Source organism: Acipenser ruthenus, unplaced genomic scaffold (genome assembly GCF_902713425.1).
Source record: "Acipenser ruthenus unplaced genomic scaffold, fAciRut3.2 maternal haplotype, whole genome shotgun sequence".
In the NCBI taxonomy this organism is placed as follows: Eukaryota; Metazoa; Chordata; class Actinopteri; order Acipenseriformes; family Acipenseridae; genus Acipenser; species Acipenser ruthenus.
This window is the reverse complement of record NW_026707920.1, coordinates 106,849-128,613: the sequence shown is the minus strand read 5'-3', so window position 1 is coordinate 128,613 and position 21,765 is coordinate 106,849. Positions and strand designations below refer to the sequence as shown.

The window sequence follows — 21,765 nt, the reverse complement described above, 5'->3', positions numbered from 1 at the left end:
TATTTTAGTTCCGCAGTTATATGAATTCAACGCAGTTCGTTTGATACTCGTGAAACTTTTCTATGAAATTCATCAAAAACAGAAGAAAAAAACCCCAGCATTCTTTAAATAACTCCTGCGTTGATGCTTTCAGAATACCACCCTTAAAACAAGAGGCTTTGGTGCTTCCTTTGCTGCTATCTGAACCCAAAACTCGTTTTTATTTTTGCCTCGGCTAATTCGCATGATGGACGACTCAAAGACAGGGCAGCTCAAGTACAGGCAGGGGAGAGGTGGGGACAAAACTCAGAGAGTCGGAACCCTTCAAAAATCTGGAATACCTGAAGAATTCGTTTGTAATATTTAGTGTATAGATCTGCGGAAGAGACTAGCAAAAGTGTCTCTTCCTTTTAAACTACAAAAGAAAGATAAGGTCGGGTGTTACAATGTTCTGATCCGCCCCCCTCCCTGCTCACGCAGTGGTGCTGCCCGTACTGTCCTTGCTTGGCTAAGTGTCTTATTGACTCAGTGTCTTAACGACACAGTAGGGGGTGGGGTGTTTAAGGTGGAGTAACAATGCGGTCATTTAATTAGCAAAATGTATTTAAAGCTGCCGATTCCTCTGTGTCGTGTTCAGTTTTAAACCAAAATAGAACTCCTTTAGAAGAGGCTGGTTCATTATCACCTCTGTGCTTTACTACAGAAGAGACTGAACCAGCCCCTTCTCAAAGTGTAGTAAAGCACAGAGAAGAGACTGAACCAGCCCCTTCTCAAAGTGTAGTAAAGCACAGAGAAGAGAATGCACCAGCCCCTTCTCAAAGTGTAGTAAAGCACAGAGAAGAGACTGAACCAGCCCCTTCTCAAAGTGTAGTAAAGCACAGAGAAGAGACTGAACCAGCCCCTTCTCAAAGTGTAGTAAAGCACAGAGAAGAGAATGCACCAGCCCCTTCTCAAAGTGTAGTAAAGCACAGAGAAGAGACTGAACCAGCCCCTTCTCAAAGTGTAGTAAAGCACAGAGAAGAGACTGAACCAGCCCCTTCTCAAAGTGTAGTAAAGCACAGAGAAGAGAATGCACCAGCCCCTTCTCAAAGTGTAGTAAAGCACAGAGAAGAGACTGAACCAGCCCCTTCTCAAAGTGTAGTAAAGCACAGAGAAGAGACTGAACCAGCCCCTTCTCAAAGTGTAGTAAAGCACAGAGAAGAGACTGAACCAGACCCTTCTCAAAGTGTAGTAAAGCACAGAGAAGAGACTGAACCAGACCCTTCTCAAAGTGTAGTAAAACACAGAGAAGAGACTGAACCAGCCCCTTCTCAAAGTGTAGTAAAACACAGAGAAGAGACTGAACCAGCCCCTTCTCAAAGTGTAGTAAAACACAGAGAAGAGACTGAACCAGCCCCTTCTCAAAGTGTAGTAAAGCACAGAGAAGAGACTGAACCAGCCCCTTCTCAAAGTGTAGTAAAGCACAGAGAAGAGACTGAACCAGCCCCTTCTCAAAGTGTAGTAAAACACAGAGAAGAGACTGAACCAGCCCCTTCTCAAAGTGTAGTAAAGCACAGAGAAGAGACTGAACCAGCCCCTTCTCAAAGTGTAGTAAAACACAGAGAAGAGACTGAACCAGCCCCTTCTCAAAGTGTAGTAAAGCACAGAGAAGAGACTGAACCAGCCCCTTCTCAAAGTGTAGTAAAACACAGAGAAGAGACTGAACCAGCCCCTTCTCAAAGTGTAGTAAAGCACAGAGAAGAGACTGAACCAGCCCCTTCTCAAAGTGTAGTAAAGCACAGAGAAGAGACTGAACCAGCCCCTTCTCAAAGTGTAGTAAAACACAGAGAAGAGACTGAACCAGCCCCTTCTCAAAGTGTAGTAAAGCACAGAGAAGAGACTGAACCAGCCCCTTCTCAAAGTGTAGTAAAACACAGAGAAGAGACTGAACCAGCCCCTTCTCAAAGTGTAGTAAAGCACAGAGAAGAGACTGAACCAGCCCCTTCTCAAAGTGTAGTAAAGCACAGAGAAGAGACTGAACCAGCCCCTTCTCAAAGTGTAGTAAAGCACAGAGAAGAGACTGAACCAGCCCCTTCTCAAAGTGTATTAAAACACAGAGAAGAGACTGAACCAGCCCCTTCTCAAAGTGTAGTAAAACACAGAGAAGAGACTGAACCAGCCCCTTCTCAAAGTGTAGTAAAACACAGAGAAGAGACTGAACCAGCCCCTTCTCAAAGTGTAGTAAAACACAGAGAAGAGACTGAACCAGCCCCTTCTCAAAGTGTAGTAAAACACAGAGAAGAGACTGAACCAGCCCCTTCTCAAAGTGTAGTAAAGCACAGAGAAGAGACTGAACCAGTCCCTTCTCAAAGTGTAGTAAAGCACAGAGAAGAGACTGAACCAGCCCCTTCTCAAAGTGTAGTAAAACACAGAGAAGAGACTGAACCAGCCCCTTCTCAAAGTGTAGTAAAGCACAGAGACTGAACCAGCCCCTTCTCAAAGTGTAGTAAAACACAGAGAAGAGACTGAACCAGCCCCTTCTCAAAGTGTAGTAAAGCACAGAGAATGCACCAGCCTCCTTCTAGCCCCCTCTCAAAGTTTACTGCTTTGACCTCCCCCGGTAAAAGCTCAGCAAAGTTGAAGACACTCAAACAGGTTTGTCCTTGAAACGGTTCTCTTAATTGCTACTGGATTTCATTTCAGTGCATCACTTCACTGTGTTTAGAATCGGGCTGCTATGCAGATACGGTAGCCATGGCGTTTTGAGGTCTTTATTATTCCAAAGTGCAGTCGATAGAGAGGAAAATAACGTCCAACGGATGAAGGTTTATAATAAAAACAGCGAATAAGAGATTATGAAACTGTGTCCCGCTGTACGCCATTCCGGCTCACGGGTCCGGTACTTTACTATACGGCAAAGGCTGCATGTTGGAGCCAAAATGACGTCAGTTTCACACCAGCCGGTCAATTCTCTCTCTAAAAAAAAGAACCAACAAGCCCCTCCTTTTATGGGCGGGTCTCTGTGTCGTAGCGTTATCGCGATAGGCTCTCAGTTACTCCAGTCTGCGGGCGAAGACAAGCAAGCAGCAGGCAAGGAAAAAAAAAAAAAAAAAAAAAAACCTGACTGCCTTGTCCTTTTCTCCGATCCAGCACCATCGACCTCATGAATAAATTATCGCAGCCCATTGTGCAACCACCAAACCTGGATTCACAGCCGTAGTATCGGAGCGCAGAGGAGCAATCCAGCGAGGCGAGCGCAGCAGCTGGGAGACTTTTCCTTGCAGCCGCACCGCAGTCATTTTTTTCTTATCATAGATGCAACGAGACTTGGGGCTAGCAGCTGCTACTGCACTGAAAACCACAGCGTTTGCCAACGTGTGCATGGATGGTAGTCTTTTGTTTTAAAAAAAGAAATGGAGGCCATTATTAATATTTCTACTATAACATAAGCACTACCCCCTTTTTTTTTTGGAAAAGAAAGGCGAGGGGGGGCTAGTATTGTGTGGACCAGCTAGGGTTGCAAAAACTGCTTGATAACGCCTGCTTGAGACGCGTTTCTGTACCGGATCCGTGTGGTGTGGACCGGCCGAGGCGGCTCCAGTCCAGGTAAGCGCCGCTTTTGCTGTTTCGTTGTTCTCTGCCCCGGGTTGCCCCGGACTGCCGCCCCGGGCTGCTTTACCTACCATCGCCCGCTGGCCAGCGTCTCCCGCAGCTCGGCTTTGTCATGCTGAAGAGCTTCGGCCGCTTGATGGAGGACAGCCAGTTTTATTTTTCTGGTCGGTGGTCAGCGCTGTGCTGGGGGGGGGGTTGTAATATACAGTAAATGTATCCTAATGAGAAAGGGGGCTGGGAATGCAGCCAGGCATCAGATATTTATTATTATTTGTTGTTATTTATTATTGGTGGTTTTAAGCGAGCAGGATCCGTGCGGCAATGCTGATGTATCCTCGTTATTATTATTATTATTATTATTATTATTATTATTATTATTATTATTTGTTGTAGGCGTCTCTGTCGGTCCTCTCGTAGTGCAGACTGTACCACACTACATACAAAATGTCTGCCGCTGTTTCACCTCATTGGGAAAGCACTGCCTGTACTTGAGCGTTTGGACCGTGGTGTATTTTCGCTTTTGGAAAAAAAAAAAGTAATTTGCATTTTCTTTGTTGTTGTTGTTGTTGTTGAGGGATGGTGTTTCGAATTACTTGCGGCGTTTTGTAAGAGTCGTCGTCGTTGTTGTTGTTGTTGCGGATAATTATTTTGATTTCTTTATTCGGTGTAGTATCGAGGTTTATCGTGTCTGTGTTTTTATTAATCTGTTTTTAAATACCGCACAACGAAACACAGCTTTTGTATTGTGAACGTGCCCCGAGTGTGTGTTTGGTATTACACTAGCGCTACTTTTAAAGCATTTTTATAAAACATTACGAACGATGCTCGTCCAATAGGCTATTTTTTGATACTGATTGGAACTAATGGCTACCAAACTTGCTTATGATTTTATGAACTGTAGCCCCCGGCATTTAATATTACAGTATAACCATGGTTAATGTTTAATGTACTATTCAAGTAAAGCGCAGTACATTTTTAAGAATCGCGATTTGGAGAGACAAGGCCGCAGGGATTTAAGTGTAAGTAAGAAATTTGAAGTTTTTAAGTCCTGTTGTAAATAGCGCAGTGTCTTATCAGGGGTGCTTTTTCATTCATAGTACATTAGCTCTCTGTATCATGGCTCGGTCAAACTAATACAATCGCATCCTCCGAGAGTCTGCTATCTAGTTAATCAATGAGATTGTGACTGGCCGTTTCGTAATTCATACAGGGGGTCGGTTTGTTTGAGAGTGCTGGCGGTTGAAATTCAAAAATGGGAACGTTCTAAAATTTTAAAAAAACGTTCCACGGCAGTTGAAGCCACCAGAAGACGTTGCATTCGGTGGCTATCTTGCCACACGACCCCCCCGCTTCACAGTTCAATAATATTTGTACACTCCAATATATTTCCACTGGACCTACATTTTTTTCCCCCATCTAAAATCTAAATTTGAATAGTTGCCTGGAGTTTTTATTTGTTTTTACCTGCAAATCAAATCTTATGGCATAACAATTCGTATCGTAGCTTCCTGACGGTTGCCGCTTCCCTGGTTCTCTCGGCATAAGACGATTAATTTCTCTTATCGCAACACACTTGTGAAAACCATCCAATTCATTTATCCTGTTTTCCTCACAGTAGTAAACGTTGTCCCCGTTTCTTAGCGGCGTTTCCCTTCAGCACCAATTCTTATGACAGTTCGCTCCTTGACATTCGGTCTTTTAATAAAATTTCCAGCCAGTATTGTCCTTCCTTTTCGCGATATTCATCCTCACAGTACTTAACCACGTTGGATACAATTTCTCTTCGCCTGACCTTTCTTTTACCTGATAAAACTGTTTTGCGAGAAGCCATTTCCTTCTATATTTAAATAAAACTAATAACCATCTACATTGTTTGTGGATGTCTGTTTACCTCAAACCACCGCGGGAACAAACTTGCGTCCGCCCCTTATCTGAAAGAAATGAACTCGTCTGCGCGAGACTGCCTGATTCAAGCCAATTCTGAGCTGCTACGGGACGGTAGTAATTATAATTCAAAACAGGGGGTGCTTTTGGGTGAGACTGACTGGGGTGACGGTTGGAATTCAAAAACGGCTAAAATTTATAAAATTTGAAGAAAAAAAACCAAAAACGTTCAAGGGCAGTTGAAGCCACCGGTATCGCTACTGTCTGGTTGCCATTTTACCACACGACCCCCGCTTTTTCAGAAATCAGAGAGAGAAAGAGAAAGAGAGCGTCTCACACAACAGCCCTTCAGTAAAAAAATAAAATAAACTGGAGAATGACAGTGTAGATATTTGTGTTGTGTGGGAGCCCGTACCTGCTGTATGCCTACCCCTCCCCACCTCCCCTCAAATTAATAGAAAACAGGGATGGGAATAAGACTCCCATTGCATAGCAGTTTGGTCCATTCCTGGTTTTACTATCAGACACCCCTGAGTTTTTTACCTGTACGCTGTGACTGCTCAATCTCCTATTAAATCAGTCTTATTTACATCCCTGGAAGGTCAAGTTTTCAAAAAAAAAAAAAAGGTGACCCGCTTGTCCCAACAGTTACCATACTACGCGATGCCAGTTTAATTTTATATAGCGCCCTTCGTGCGCAAGCACCCCAGGGCACTTCAAAAACAAACTCGCTGGAGAGAATGTAAACAGTCTGGAGCGTGGACAAAGCCTGCTGTGCGATGCGAAGACTCCCAAGATGGTGTGTAGTGTGTCCCACTGCATCGTAGTTTTGATCCGTTCCACGGTTTTTACTGTGAGTTTTAAAGACACCCCTGAGCGTATTACCTCTAGATCAGACTGCTGTGCAACGGGAGGCTTGTTTATATCCCGTATTCAGAATAGCTTTGTTATCTTGTGGAGGTTAGTTAGCAAACCCAGAAGCTATGTAAGCAGAGCTGGGCTCGCTGGCTGTGATGTGAGGTTCTTAAGGAATTTCTGCTAAGAAATAAATAATAATAATAATAATATTAACTACCGCAGGCAAGCAGAGAGCCTGTTGGGAGCTCAAAGCTGCAGACTGAGCCTGTCCACAGCAGGGAGGGCAATAAGACTCCCACTGAATAGCAGTTTGATCCGTTCCTGGTTTCACTGTGAATTCAATAAGACGCACCTGAGCTTGTTATACCTAGACACACTGGGGCTGATCAAGCTCCTAGTAAAACCTGGAATGGGCGACACTGCTATGCAATAGGAGTCTCCTGCATCTGGTTCAGTTTGACACCATGCTTATCCCTTCCTGAACTCAAATCCAGTTTTTCAGGAACAGCGGCTTGAAACCTGGTTGCAGGAGCCCCCCGGGAGACCTAGTTTGAGGGTGCTGCAGACAGACAGACAGATAGTGTCCCACGGTTCTACAGTGAGCGGACCTTGTTGACGGCCCATTTTGTTTACATTCAGAGACTCAAGATCGTTTTCCCCCCTCGATCTTCGCTTCCTGCCTCCTCACCTGCGCGCTCCTGCTATTGCTTGCAGCAGTATGGGGTTATAAACCAGGGGTGCGTTTTCGCGCTATGACCAGGTCGTCGGGTCGTGTGTTTTCGCGGTCAGGTCACTGGACCTAGCGGTCATTGGTCTACTGAACCGGGTTTGTGGCACGGTTTATGGTTGTAACCACGTGGAATAACCTCTCCGAGGTCCGTGGTCAGCCGCTTCTGTCCTTCTTGCTAGTCTAAAGAAAGAGAGAAAAGGCGCAAGAGTTTTCACCTTATTATTATTATTATTATTATTATTATCATTATTATTATTATTATTATTATTTATTTCTTAGCAGACGCCCTTATCCAGGGCGACTTACAATTGTAAGCAAATACATTTCAAGAATCACAGTACAAGTAATAATACAATTAAGAGCAAGATAAATACAATGACTTTGGTTCAAGCAAGTACAAGTGTGACAAAATACGATTCAATAATACAGCAGATAACAGCGTCAGTGATAGTTACATCAGGATATGATTAAATACCAAGGCTGTGGAAAAGATTGCCATCTGACGTCAGGGACGCTCGACTCGCGTAATGTTTTTAAGTCAAGGTTACATTTTTTTTTAAGATTAGCTTTTGAATCCTGATTTTTATCAATCTATTCATGTTGTCATTTTATTTAATAATTTTATTATCTGTTTTTCTTTCACCACCGTATTTATTTTTATTTATTTATTTTCTTTTAATTAGTGAATTGTTCTTCGGTAACCGTTATTTTTACTCTTGTCAATCTTACAATTTTTTTTTTAAATAACCAAATCGATAAACTTTTCATCTTTAACCAGAGAGGTATTGTGGAGTAGAGGTTTCCTGTCAAGATGGCGACGCTTGTTTCTGTACGCGTTTCTGAAAAAAGATGGACAAGCGCGGGAAAACCGTATTCAAGGCGGCTTTAAGTTTCACTGAAGAATTCTTTGATATACCCCCCAAAAATAAAAACGTGTCATTTGTAGTTTACTGCATATATGTTAGATTTCATAGAGTCACAAAAGGCTGAGTGGAGACGATTGTGTAAATGTGTTTAATATTTGAATACAAGATGACCTGTGTAGATTTAAAGTCACGTATAATAATGGAATATATATATATATATATATATATATATATATATATATATATATATATATATATATATATATATATATATATATATTCACACACATACTTGAGTGAAATACAATTTAAAGCACTTGGAACTGCCAATAGTCCGTTTCCATAGCAATGCAGTGTAACATGTATGGCGGAGACGTCTAGAGATATATTTTGCATGGTGTATTGGTATTGAACTTCTGACAGACCTGTCCGTGATATTTAGGCAGTGTTATACACATAACCAACCTGCTGGTTCATCGATAACACTCCGGAGAGCTGCGACTCCGTTTTCAAGCTCCGCCGGTTTTAATGACCGGGTCCGCTCTGGCGTTGTGTTCACGGTTTCTTGGTCAGCAGTGGTCACTTAACCCGGTTCTGTTGCGGTCAAAACGCACCCCAGGCTGTATGGAGATAAGCGCTGACCGAACATAACAGCGTTTCACTCAGCGTTTCACACCAAAGGTCCTGACCCATTAGTCTTAATGTGTGTATTGCTATTTTAAACGTCATATTATTATTATTATTATTATTATTTGTTTATTTAGCAGACGCCTGCTTTATCCAAGGCGACTTACAGAGACTAGGGTGTGTGAACTATGCATCAGCTGCAGATTCACTTACAACTACGTCTCACCCGAAAGACAGAGCACAAGGAGGTGAAGTGACTTGCTCAGGGTCACACAATGAGTCAGTGGCTGAGGTGGGATTTGAACCGGGGTCCTCCTGGTTACAAGCCCTTTTCTTTAACCACTGGACCACACAGCCTCCTACTTATCGTATCTATGAAAAAGACCTAGGAGTTTATGTTGACTCAGAAATGTCTTCATCTAGACAATGTGGGGAAGCTATAAAAAAAGGCCAACAAGATGCTCGGATATATTGTGAGAAGTGTTGAATTTAAATCAAGGGAAGTAATGTTAAAACTTTACAATGCATTAGTAAGACCTCACCTAGAATATTGTGTTCAGTTCTGGTCATAAAAAAGGATATTGCTGCTCTAGAAAGAGTGCAAAGAAGAGCAATCAGAATTATCCCGGGTTTAAAAGGCATGTCGTATGCAGACAGGCTAAAAGAATTGAATCTGTTCAGTCTTGAACAAAGAAGACTACGCGGTGATCTGATTCAAGCATTCAAATTCCTAAAAGGTATAGACAATGTCGACCCAGGGGACTTGTTCGACCTGAAAAAAGAAACAAGGACCAGGGGTCACAAATGGAGATTAGATAAAGGGGCATTCAGAACAGAAAATAGGAGGCACTTTTTTTACACAGAGAATTGTGAGGGTCTGGGACCAACTCCCCAGTAATGTTGTTTCACGGGACAGAGTCTTCTTTCCATCCCGGCTGCTCTGTGGCACAGACTGTACTTTCCAATTGAAAGAACGAACATGAAAAACACGTGCCATGCTTCCTGGCAGCTGAGTGTGCTGCGAGTGATACGAGATCTGCACCAGGAACACACTGTGCTTGTTTTTTTGTTTTTTTTCCCACTCTGTGCCTTTTTCTTTTCTTTTTAATTTGGATTCAGTTTGTTTTTCCTGTTCTGCACGGATATCTCTTCCCTGCCAGCAGATTCTTGCCTTTTCCCCACGTTCTGTGTCCCACTCTGTGATTTGCAATGCCGTCTGCATTTCTGTACAGTGCAGCCTTCGTGTTTTTAAAAAACAAAGTATTGAGTTCAGAAATCCAGTTTTCCAGTGCCTTGCTAACACCCACCACCTGCTTTACCAGGCTGCTGAGAACAGCATTTTGCTGCGATCCCAGGGAAGGGAATAAGACTCCTATTCCACAGCAGCGTCACCCAGTCCAGGTTTTACTACCAGCTTGATCAGCCCACAGTGTGTCTAGGCAACAAGCTCAGGTGTGTCTGATTATTAAACTCGCAGTGAAACCAGGACTGGATCACACTGCTGTGCAGCAGGAGTCTCGTTCCCATCCCTGAATCTGGCTGCAGTAAATCTTTCCAATGCAGCCCTGCTGCTAATCTGGCTGCCATCTGCGGTTGCCTTTGCTGTTGGTCACAGGCTGCCATTGAGCCGATTTGAGGAAACGTGTCACTGAAGAGGGGTCACCCACCCCCCCCAAATCTCGCCTCTTGCACCTCGTTCTGATGGCAGCAGTGTGGAGTAGTGGTCAGGGCTCTGGACTCTTGACCGGAGGGTCGTGGGTTCAATCCCAGGTGAGGGACACTGCTGCTGTACCCTTGAGCAAGGTACTTTACCTAGATTGCTCCAGTAAAAACCCAGCTGTATAAATGGGGAATTGTATGTAAAAATAATGTGATATCTTGTAACAATTGTAAGTCGCCCTGGATAAGGGCGTCTGCTAAGAAATAAATAATAATTGCACTGGGTAGGGAGCCCCCACACACACACAGGGAGGAATTTGAGCAGTCGACAGCCCCCTTCTTAATCTACTTCTCATCACTGCGTACGCAATCAACACCCATTGAAACCTGCCACTCAAATTGGGGTCACCTTCTCTACAGGCAGTGTGAATAGCACACCAGTCTTGGGGTCACACCTTCTCTATAGGCAGTGTGAATAGCACACCAGTCTTGGGGTCACACCTTCTCTATAGGCAGTGTGAATAGCACACCAGTCTTGGGGTCACACTTTCTCTATAGGCAGTGTGAATAGCACACCAGTCTTGGGGTCACACTTTCTCTATAGGCAGTGTGAATAGCACACCAGTCTTGGGGTCACACCTTCTCTATAGGCAGTGTGAATAGCACACCAGTCTTGGGGTCACACCTTCTCTATAGGCAGTGTGAATAGCACACCAGTCTTGGGGTCACACCTTCTCTACAGGCAGTGTGAATAGCACACCAGTCTTGAGGTCACACCTTCTCTATAGGCAGTGTGAATAGCACACCAGTCTTGGGGTCACACCTTCTCTATAGGCAGTGTGAATAGCACACCAGTCTTGGGGTCACACCTTCTCTATAGGCAGTGTGAATAGCACACCAGTCTTGGGGTCACACTTTCTCTATAGGCAGTGTGAATAGCACACCAGTCTTGGGGTCTAATGATTTATCCAGAAGACTGAAACAACGCAGCTTTGAATCAGGGTTGGGGGTCGGTTCGCCCTGTTTTTTTCCCCGATTTTTAATTCTTTCTTAAATCGATTCCCAGTTCCTTCAAAGGAATTTGTGTTGGAGACGCCATAGTAACTGTGGCGATTGTTGCAGCTGCTGTGGTTTCGAAACTCGGTTTAATGGACTAACAAACAAACAGACATTTTTTTTCTTTGATCGTGATGTTGGAATTGATTAAAATGCAATGGGACTGAGGAATTGATTTTAATGAGCAGGTCCTTATTCGTTAGTATAACTTTCTAACTGTCTGTCTGTCAAACGGCAGTTAAAGAACATTGCAATGTGCCTTGACATTGTGAAATAACGTGTTTAAAAACCCACGTGCTGCCTAGAGCCAGGAGCTCCAGCACCCAGGCAGGCAGGGAGGGAGGCAGGCAAGGGGGCTTTCTCTATCAATAACAGCTGCGGCTGCATTCACGGCCTATTTGCATTTATGGGGAGAAGCAGAGGGCTGTGATTTGAATCTTTCAGCGTGTGTGTGTGTTTAATTTTAGTTCTTGTTTTTTTGGAAGCTAGGTATGATGCTGAATGGGTTTATCATGCAGACGCAGCGTGTGTGTGTGTGTGTGTGTGTGTGTGTGTGTGGTTCTGCTCCTCGCTTGGTGTGTGTGGTTCTGCTCCTTGCTTGGTGTCTCTGTGTGTGTGTGTGTGTGTGTGTGTGTGTGTGTGTGGTTCTGCTCCTCACTTCGTGTCTCAGTGTGTGTGTGTGTGTGTGTGTGTGGTTCTGCTCCTCACTTCGTGTCTCAGTGTGTGTGTGTGTGTGTGTGTGTGTGTGTGTGTGTGTGTGGTTCTGCTCCTCACTTCGTGTCTCAGTGTGTGTGTGTGTGTGTGTGTGTGGTTCTGCTCCTCACTTCGTGTCTCAGTGTGTGTGTGTGTGTGTGGTTCTGCTCCTCACTTCGTGTCTCAGTGTGTGTGTGTGTGTGTGTGTGTGTGTGTGTGTGTGGTTCTGCTCCTCACTTCGTGTCTCAGTGTGTGTGTGTGTGTGTGTGTGTGTGTGGTTCTGCTCCTCACTTCGTGTCTCAGTGTGTGTGTGTGTGTGTGTGTGTGTGTGTGTGTGTGTGTGGTTCTGCTCCTCACTTCGTGTCTCAGTGTGTGTGTGTGTGTGTGTGGTTCTGCTCCTCACTTCGTGTCTCAGTGTGTGTGTGTGTGTGTGTGTGTGGTTCTGCTCCTCACTTCGTGTCTCAGTGTGTGTGTGTGTGTGTGTGTGTGGTTCTGCTCCTCACTTCGTGTCTCAGTGTGTGTGTGTGTGTGTGGTTCTGCTCCTCACTTCGTGTCTCTGTGTGTGTGTGTGTGTGTGTGTGTGTGTGTGTGTGGTTCTGCTCCTCACTTCGTGTCTCAGTGTGTGTGTGTGTGTGTGTGTGTGTGTGTGTGTGTGTGTGTGTGTGTGTGTGTGTGTGGTTCTGCTCCTCACTTCGTGTCTCAGTGTGTGTGAGTGTGTTTGTGTGGTTCTGCTCCTCGCTTGGTGTCTCAGTGCAGAGTTCCTGCAGAGTCATTGTCAGTGAGGGGGATGAGGTGAGCAAGCAAGTCTGAAATGTGTCACAAAGGTTACTGACTGCCTGAAGCAGAGGATGTGGGGCTGTTTAAAATGAGCTTCATTCAGCCAATGCTGGGAGCAGCTCAGCCCAGACCAGCTTTCATCCCTGTGTGTGCCTTTATAAAAGTGGATCACATGTTTGCAGTTTCTCCAATGCACTTATCATAGTGTACCCTGATTTGCCATGTTTATTAATATGCTTTACCAGACCTCTCTGTGCTTTACAATGCTTCCCTATGCTTTACCAGACCTCTCTGTGCTTTACAATGCTTCCCTATGCTTTACCAGACCTCTCTGTGCTTTACAATGCTTCCCTATGCTTTACCACACCTCTCTGTGCTTTACAATGCTTCCCTATGCTTTACCACACCTCTCTGTGCTTTACAATGCTTCCCTATGCTTTACCACACCTCGCTGTGCTTTACCATGCTTCCCTATGCTTTACCATATCTCTCTGTGCTTTACCATGCTTGCCTATGCTTTACCAGACCTCTCTGTGCTTTACAATGCTTCCCTATGCTTTACCAGACCTCTCTGTGCTTCACAATGCTTCCCTATGCTTTACCAGACCTCTGTGTGTTTTACAATGCTTGCCTATGCTTCACCAGACCTCTCTGTGCTTTACAATGCTTGCCTATGCTTTACCATCCCTCTCTGTGTTTTACAATGCTTCCCTATGCTTTACCAGACCTCTCTGTGCTTTACAATGCTTCCCTATGCTTTTACACGTTGCTGTGCTCGGACTCTGTTGTAAGGGGTGCAGTGAACACTGCTTGTACCCCCACAGCCTGTGCAAAGGCTTGGATTAAACTCAGGGAGGCGTTTAGAGAGAGACACCTAGTCTAGTTTAAAAACGACACTGATCACTTAGCAGTGCGAGGTATAAAGACTCCTCGATTTGCAGGGATGTGCTTGAGGAATTCATTCTAGATGCAGTGTATCAATGGATGGCAAGAAGACTCCTATTGCACAGCAGTGTCACCCAGTCCAGGTTTTACTAGCAGCTTGATCAGCCACAGTGTGTCTAGGTAACAAGCTCAGATGTGTATTATTATTAAACCTCATATTAGTGAAACCAGGAGCGGATCAAACTGCGGTGCAACGGGAGTCTGCAGCCAGGTTAGCTGTCTCAAAGCTGGAAATGCAAGTGAATTTACAGTAAATGCAAAAGCATTGTGCGTGTGTGTGTGTGTGTGTGTGTGTGTGTGCGTTTGTGTGTGTCTCTAGCCCCCCCAGCAGATACTCTGCTTGTGAAACAAATTATCAAAGTGACTAAGACCCTCCCTCCACTGCTGGGCAATGCATCATCCCGGCCCACGCGAGCCTCCGACACGCTGGGGCTGAGACAGGCCTGGAGACCGGGGGGGGGTGGGGGGGATGCATGCAGAGCATCACGATTTTGCAGCTCTGACTTTTTACTGCTGAACCGCAGAGCGCCACAAAACGAATTTTGGATTACTGGGACAGAGCGCTCCACAGAAACCAGGGGCTCCGGCAGTCAGGGGGAGGGTCGGGGCTGATTTTTTACCATTCAGAGTGAATTAAGAAACAGCTGCTCGGGTTTGAGATGATCGCTGCTTTTTCTTCGATTCTGGAGATCAGCGATCCACACAAACCTAAGCAGCTGTTTCTGTTTTCACTCTGAACTCTAAATCAGCCCGATTGACAGCATCTGTGGACACTTGTTCGAACTGAATAATGCTGGGATGTGAAGCTGTACCACAGGGAAGGGAATGAGACTCCCATTGCATGGCAGTTCAGTCCGTTCCAGGTAACAAGCTCAGGTGTGTCTTATTAAACTCCATTGTAAAAACCAGGAACGGATCAAACTGCTCTGCAACGGGAGTCTTATTTCCATTCCTCTAATATTTTAAACCGTGCGACACATTTTAAACTGTAGAATATTTTCAGGGCAGTGTTACACCCTCGCCTAGACTCTTACACTACAGTGGCTCGCTCTCTCGCTTGCTGTCTGGCTGTCCTTGAGTGACCCCAGTCAGGGTGTGCTCCATGCAGGAAAGAATCCGGATCCACAGCCTCCCTGTGGCTCTGTGGAGCTGCACAGCCCCCTGGAATAACACCGCAATCCACAACACAAGCTACACAAACGGAAACGAACTCAGGGACGTGAAACCTTTTCCACCTGAAGTCTTACCTTTTAAAAAAATATACATGTATATTTGCATTGTGCCCATTGTGATGCATGTAAAATATACTTCAATCAATCAATCAATCAATCAATCAATCAATGAATGCCAAGTGTTTCGAACTGGAGTCTTGTTGCGTCATGTTGTGCCTGTCGTTGTGTTAAATTTAGAAATGCTAAGAGAAGCTGCAAGCAATCCTTCCCAAACATTGTATGTGCGTTTTTTTTTTTGGTTTCTTGCATTGTTAAATTTAAGAAATACCAAATAACTAATCAATCAGTCATTGCCAATCATTTCGACAAGGATGTACATGGCAGGTGTGTGAAACTCGAAACTCGTTTCAGCGACGCTGGCGCACAGAAGGACTTCTCGATTCTTCTTCTGTTTCTTTATTTATCTGTGTTTGTGCAGCGTTTTCTTAACCTTTACCCTTTATGAATCAGTTAGTGATGGACTGAGGCTTGCTTTGCTGAATCTCTCTCTCTCTCTCTCTCTGCTGGCTAGCTGGGGGTCGGGGGTGAATTCTTGTTTTTCATTTCTAATTTCCAAAGCTCAGGCGTGTCTTATTATTAAACTTACAGTAAAACCAGGAATGGGTCAAACTGTGCTATGCAATAGGAGTCTTATTACCATCACTATAATAATAAAAATAATAATAATAATAATAATAATCATAGGTATGGAGGTAGCAGTGTGGAGCAAGGTACTTTACCTAGATTGCTCCAGTAAAAACCCAACTGTAAAAATGGTGTATGTAAAAAATAATGTGATATCTTGTAAGAATTGTAAGTCGCCCTGGATAAAGGCATCTGCTAAGAAATAAATAATAATAATATTACTAAAAATGTGTTTATTTAGCAGACGCCTTTATCCAAGGCGACTTACAGAGACTAGGGTGTTTGAGCTATGCATCAGCTGCAGAGTCACTTACAACTACGTCTCACCCGAAAGACGGAGCACAAGGAGGTGAAGTGACTTGCTCAGGGTCACACAATGAGTCAGTGGCTGAGGTGGGATTTGAACCGGGGACCTCCTGGTTACAAGCCTGTGTCTTTAACCACTGGACCACACAGCCTCCTATATTATTATTAGTATTATTATATACTACTACTAATAATAATAATAATGGGAATCAGACTCCTATTGCACAGCAGTGTCACCCAGTCCAGGTTTTACTAGCAGCTTGATCAGCCCCAGTGTGTCTAGCTAACAAGCTCAGGTGTGTCTTGTACCTGGTTTCCACGATCACGGATTGACAGCTGATCCGGGTCCCCCCCCTACCTCCCCGTGGATCGTCTCCTCCGAGTACCTTGTCGGATGTTGGCGGTTCTTTCCCAGCAAGCCTTGCAGCTAAGGTCGCGTTCATTTGTTTACCAAAACCGAAAAGATGAAGGCGATTGCTTTGCTTTCTGTGACTCTATTCTTATGGAGGTTTTTTTGTTACTAAATAAGATAACAAATATTAAAAGAATATCAAAACCTGGAGAAGCCTGCTCACCCCGGATGTGGATTCAGTGTTTATGCCCCCTCGTCGCTTGATTGGTCAGTGTTGTGACATACTGTTATTATTATTTATTGATTTGGCAGACGCCTTTATCCCAGGCGACTCACACAGGGTTACAATGCAAGCTTCATTTTTAAACACAGTGTAGTTTTACAGTCAGTGCAAATAATAATAACACTACTAGAATACAATATGAACTAGGATGCAGCCAGTTAGGATCACAGCAAGTTATATCTACAGTGACATGTTAGCAGTGCAATAGTGCGAGGATCGCGCATCAGCTGAGGATCCAGTAACGTGGTGCTGAGGTCAGGAGAGTCCAGTGCAGAGCAGGAGGGGTGGAGCAGGAGATCTACAAGCGCAGAGTAAACAGGGGGGTCTCAGAGGAGGCGGAACGGAAGGCAGTGAGAGACGGAGCGGTCCTGAAGTTCTCCGGTCGCTGGTTCCACCCGTCCCGCTTTTGGGAAAGGGTGCGAGAAAAGTCGGGAGCTGCTGCGATTGGCAGCCAATGCGGGGTCGGCTCGGTAACCATGGAAACTCAGCGTTCGGGGGCGGCAGAGGTTTCAAGAATATGTTAAACTCAAAACCAGGACCGGATCAAACCGCTCTGCAGCGGGAGTCGTGTTCCCATCCCTGTGGGCTTGATGAGGGGGTTGGGTTCAGTATTTGCTTTATTTTTTTTTTTTTTTGGGTGCAACCACCCCTAGTTTTAATCCCCCCCCCCAAAAAAAAAATAACCCCCGTATGCCTCCCAGCTAATTCCACAGGAAAACACAAGGAGCAAACAGCAGGGATTCTGCCGAAAGCCGTTTTCAATTGAGGGTGGGGTGCAGGGAAAGCTTCAGTGATAATGTCTTGGACCCCCCCCCCCCATTGTAATTCCCTGGGGGGGGTGGGGGGCAGTTCAGCAGCAGAGCTTTGCTTGTCTTTGTCAGGGACTGTGTTACCCAGAAACACAGGAGAGAGGCTCAGCTGCTCTTAAACTTGTTATTCATCTGCTGGCAAACAAAGGGTTAACCTCCCTCCCTCCCGCGCTGTAATTGGACAGGATTGGGGGAGGGGGGGGGTAAAGTGATGTCGTTTAATTGAATTAAGAAATCTGTCTCTCTCTCTCTCTGTCTCCCCACTCTCACTCGCTCCCACATACAGGGATCAATGCATGGCCCAGATAGTTTGTATTTTACAATATCTATTTTTAATCAATAGCAGATCCCTGATGCGATCCAGCCCTCTGAAATGTCTTTATAATATACAGCGCTAGACCCTGATATTGATGCGATCCAGCCCTCTGAAATGTCTTTATAATATACAGCACTAGACCCTGATATTGATGAGATCCAGCCCTCTGAAATGTCTTTATAATATATAGCGCTAGACCCTGATATTGATGCGATCCAGCCCTCTGAAATGTCTTTATAATATACAGCACTAGACCTTGATATTGATGAGATCCAGCCCTCTGAAATGTCTTTATAATATATAGCACTAGACCCTGATAGTGATGCGATCCAGCCCTCTGAAATGTCTTTATAATATATAGCGCTAGACCCTGATAGTGATGCGATCCAGCCCTCTGAAATGTCTTTATAATATATAGCAGTAGACCCTGATATCGATGCGATCCAGCCCTCTGAAATGTCTTTATAATATACAGCGCTATACCCTGATATTGATGCGATCCAGCCCTCTGAAATGTCTTTATAATATACAGCGCTAGACCCTGATATTGATGCGATCCAGCCCTCTGAAATGTCTTTATAATATATAGCGCTAGACCCTGATATTGATGCGATCCAGCCCTCTGAAATGTCTTTAGAATATACAGCGCTAGACCCTGATATCGATGCGATCCAGCCCTCTGAAATGTCTTTATAATATACAGCACTAGACCCTGATATTGATATTTGGGTCACAATACCTGTAATGTTGTGCCGGTTGCTAGGATACGCAGCCTATTGCAACGCATGTTGTGGTGATGATGATGTCATCGCATGATGCGTTGCATGATGTCATGACATCGGATGAGCATGTCTGAATGCTGACTCAGCATTGTAATTAGCATTGCAAGTAGCAATGTAGTATAATTTTTTTTTACAGACGGCTCCCTCCCAGTACAGTTAATCACAAACAGAAAACCAGGGATGGAATGACACTCCCGTTGCACAGCAGTCTGATCCGCTCCTGGTTTCACTATGAGTTTAATAAGCAGACATACCTGAGCTTGTTACCTGCGCACGCTGTGGGCTGATCAAGCACCTGGACTGGGTGACTCTGCTATGCAACAGGAGTCTTCTTGACATGCCTGGTAAACCTGTTTAACTTAAAAAATATATATACAGCAATCTACCGACCCACATGAGAGAACTGTGGTTACAGCAAGGCAGCAAAATCATTGCAGGGGTCGCTCTCGTAGCTGCATCACAGCACTCCTGACTGTGTGTGTTTGTGTGTGTGTGTGTCTCTGTCTCTGTCAGTGTGTGTGTGTGTGTGTGTGTGTGTGTGTGTGTGTGTGTGTGTGTGTGTATATCTGTGTGTGTGTTGGAGTGTGTTTGTGTCAGAGTGTGTGTGTGTCTCTGTGTGTGTGTGTGTCTCTGTGTGTGAGGGAGGGTGTATGTCTGTGTGTGTGTGTGTGTGTGTCTCTCTGTCTGTGTGTGTCTCAGTGTGTGTGTGTGAGGGAGGATGTGTATGTCTCAGTGTGTGTATGTCTCAGTGTGTGTGTGTGTGTGTGAGGGAGGGTGTGTATGTCTCAGTGTGTGTGTGAGGGAGGGTGTGTATGTCTCAGTGTGTGTGTATGAGGGAGGGTGTGTGTTTAAGGGAGAGCTCAGTACTGTGTGTTCAGCTGCCAGGCTCCTCGTTCCAGTCCTGGAACAGAACGTACCCTTCCCTGTGTGTGTGACACGGAGAGAGGAAGGAGGCTTCAGCAACAACACAGCCTCGCTGGATTCCATTCATTTACAGCATTCCTTCATTCACAGGGATGGAAGCGAGACTCCCGCTGCACAGCAGTGTGATCCGCTCCTGGTTTCACTGTGAGTTTAATAATCAGACACACCTGAGCTTGTTACCTAGACACACTGTGATCAAGCTGGTAGGAAAACCTGGAATGGGTGACACTGCTGTGCAATGGGAGTCTTATTCCCAGCCTTGTTACCAGTTTTAATGGACGGGGGGGGGGGTGTCAGTGATGCACACAGCCAGCACCACTGGCGCCCGACGGATTTGTTTAGAGACGATGCAGGAATATCTCCCTAAGTGGTAGATTGGCTCTGTTTTGCCTCCCGTAAGGGATTCAGATTTGCCAGCATGCAAATGAAGCTGTTTGGTGTTGCTTTGGGTTCGGTTTCAGTTGATCCAAGTCGCAGACAGTATTTGCATGCAGCTCCTCCCCCCCCCCCCCCCCCCCCCCCCCCGATTTTCCATCTGATCAGCGCAAGAGATTACTAAAGAGGTGACATTTCAGCCGCGCTGTGTGGGTGTGTGCGTGCATGCTCTCTTATTAAAGTTTCTTTACCACAGTTTGCACAGTAGTTTTGCAGTTACTCCTTCATGGTTGTATTATGCTTTAGTTTACCCTGATGCAGCAGCTCTTCAAACTCCTCCAGAGAGCCAGGGCTGCCAGAAACGACCGGTCGATACTGTTATAGAAAAAAAATCACAGTGGTGCAGGGATGGGAACGAGACTCCCGTCGCACAGCAGTGTGATCCGCTCCTGGTTTCACTGGGAGTTTAATAATCAGACACACCTGAGCTTGTTACCTAGACACACTGGGGCTGATCAAGCTGCTAGTAAAACCTGGACTGGGTGACGCTGCTGTGCAACAGGACTTTGATTCCCAGCCCTGGTGATTTCGTTTCGTGACATTAGGGTATAGCCTACACTCTTTTTGCTCAGCAGTGGGGAGTAGTGATTAGGGCTCTGGGCTCTTGACCGGAGGGTCGTGGGTTCAATCCCAGGTGGGGGACACTGCTGCTGTACCCTTGAGCAAGGTACTTTACCTAGATTGCTCCAGTAAAAACCCAGCTGTATAAATGGGTAATTGTATGTAAAAATAACGTGATATCTTGTAACAACTGTAAGTCGCCCTGGATAAGGGCGTCTGCTAAGAAATAAATAATAATAATATTGAACATTGTGTGGCTCAGTGCCTCTTCATTTAGTCAAGGTGTGCGTGCGTGTGCATGTGCATGTTTGTGCGTGCGTGCGTGTGCGTGCGTGTGAATAAACTTGTATGTTTAATTCTGAAGCGCTTTGCAGTCTGGGTAACGAGCACATTTTAATTTTCATTTTTTAGTTTGTGATATTATTTGTTCTATTTTCATGTTGCTTTCTGCCCCCCCCCCCCCTTCCTGGGGTGTTTATTTGGGCTGCTGTCCCGAGGAGGGGGGGTTAGGGTTAGCTCTCTTTTTTTGGCAGCAGACCGCTCCCCCCCCCTCTCCTCCAGTGTGCTGTACCAGGGAGGGGCTGTCTGCCTTGCACTGCTGTGCTGCTGCGCTGATGAGACACGCTGAGTTAATGCAGCCAGCTGTCTGTCTGTCTCTGTTTGATACAGTGTGGTTGAGGTGGTGTAAGGGTTAACTGTGTTGCATTGTGTGTGTGTTTGCAGGGTGTCTGTGGGTGTGTGTAAGTGTGTTTGGACAGGGATGATAGCTGCCTGTGTTTTATATGATTAGAAGAGGCTGTGGGGTCTGGTGGTTAAAGTAAAGGGCTTGAACCGGGAGGTCCCAGGTTCAAATCCACTGACTCGCTGTGTGTGTGTGACCCTGAGCAAGTCACTGAACCTCCTTGTGCTCCGTCTTTCAGGCGAGACGCTGTTGTAAGCGACTCTGCAGCTGATGCATAGCTCACACACCCTAGTCTCTGGATAAAGGCGTCTGCTAAAATAAACTAATTATTGGCGCCTATAGGAGTATGAATATGCCCTGAAGCCTCTCTCTCTCTCTCTCTCTCTCTCTCTCTCTCTCTCTCTCTCTCTCTCTCTCTCTCTCCTCACAGCCCCCCCCCTGCCCGCTCGCCCGGTTGCTGAGTGTGGGGGCTCATCGCTGCACCCCGAGGCCGTCCGATGAACTCCATGAACCCCATGAAACCCTCCCTGCCTCCGACCCCACACAGGTAACACCCTGCACTGCACTGCACAATACACCCCCACACAGGTAACACCCTGCACTGCACTGCACAATACACCCCCACACAGGTAACACCCTGCACTGCACTGCACAATACACCCCCACACAGGTAACACCCTGCACTGCACTGCACAATACACCCCCACACAGGTAACACCCTGCACTGCACTGCACAATACACCCCCACACAGGTAACACCCTGCACTGCACTGCACAATACACCCCCACACAGG

General features: G+C 45.5%; 1 protein-coding gene across 1 annotated transcript in view; it reads left to right on the top strand.

Annotated features, from left to right (window-relative positions):
- The first annotated feature begins 3,043 nt into the window (after positions 1 to 3,043).
- LOC117397790 (zinc finger MIZ domain-containing protein 2) overlaps positions 3,044 to 21,765 on the top strand; it is a 37,487-nt gene continuing 18,765 nt past the window's right edge. Inside the window, 2 exon segments of the mRNA XM_059019523.1 lie at positions 3,044 to 3,564; positions 21,402 to 21,518. Of these exon segments, the coding sequence (XP_058875506.1) occupies positions 21,469 to 21,518 (50 nt within the window). The 5' untranslated portion in view covers positions 3,044 to 3,564; positions 21,402 to 21,468.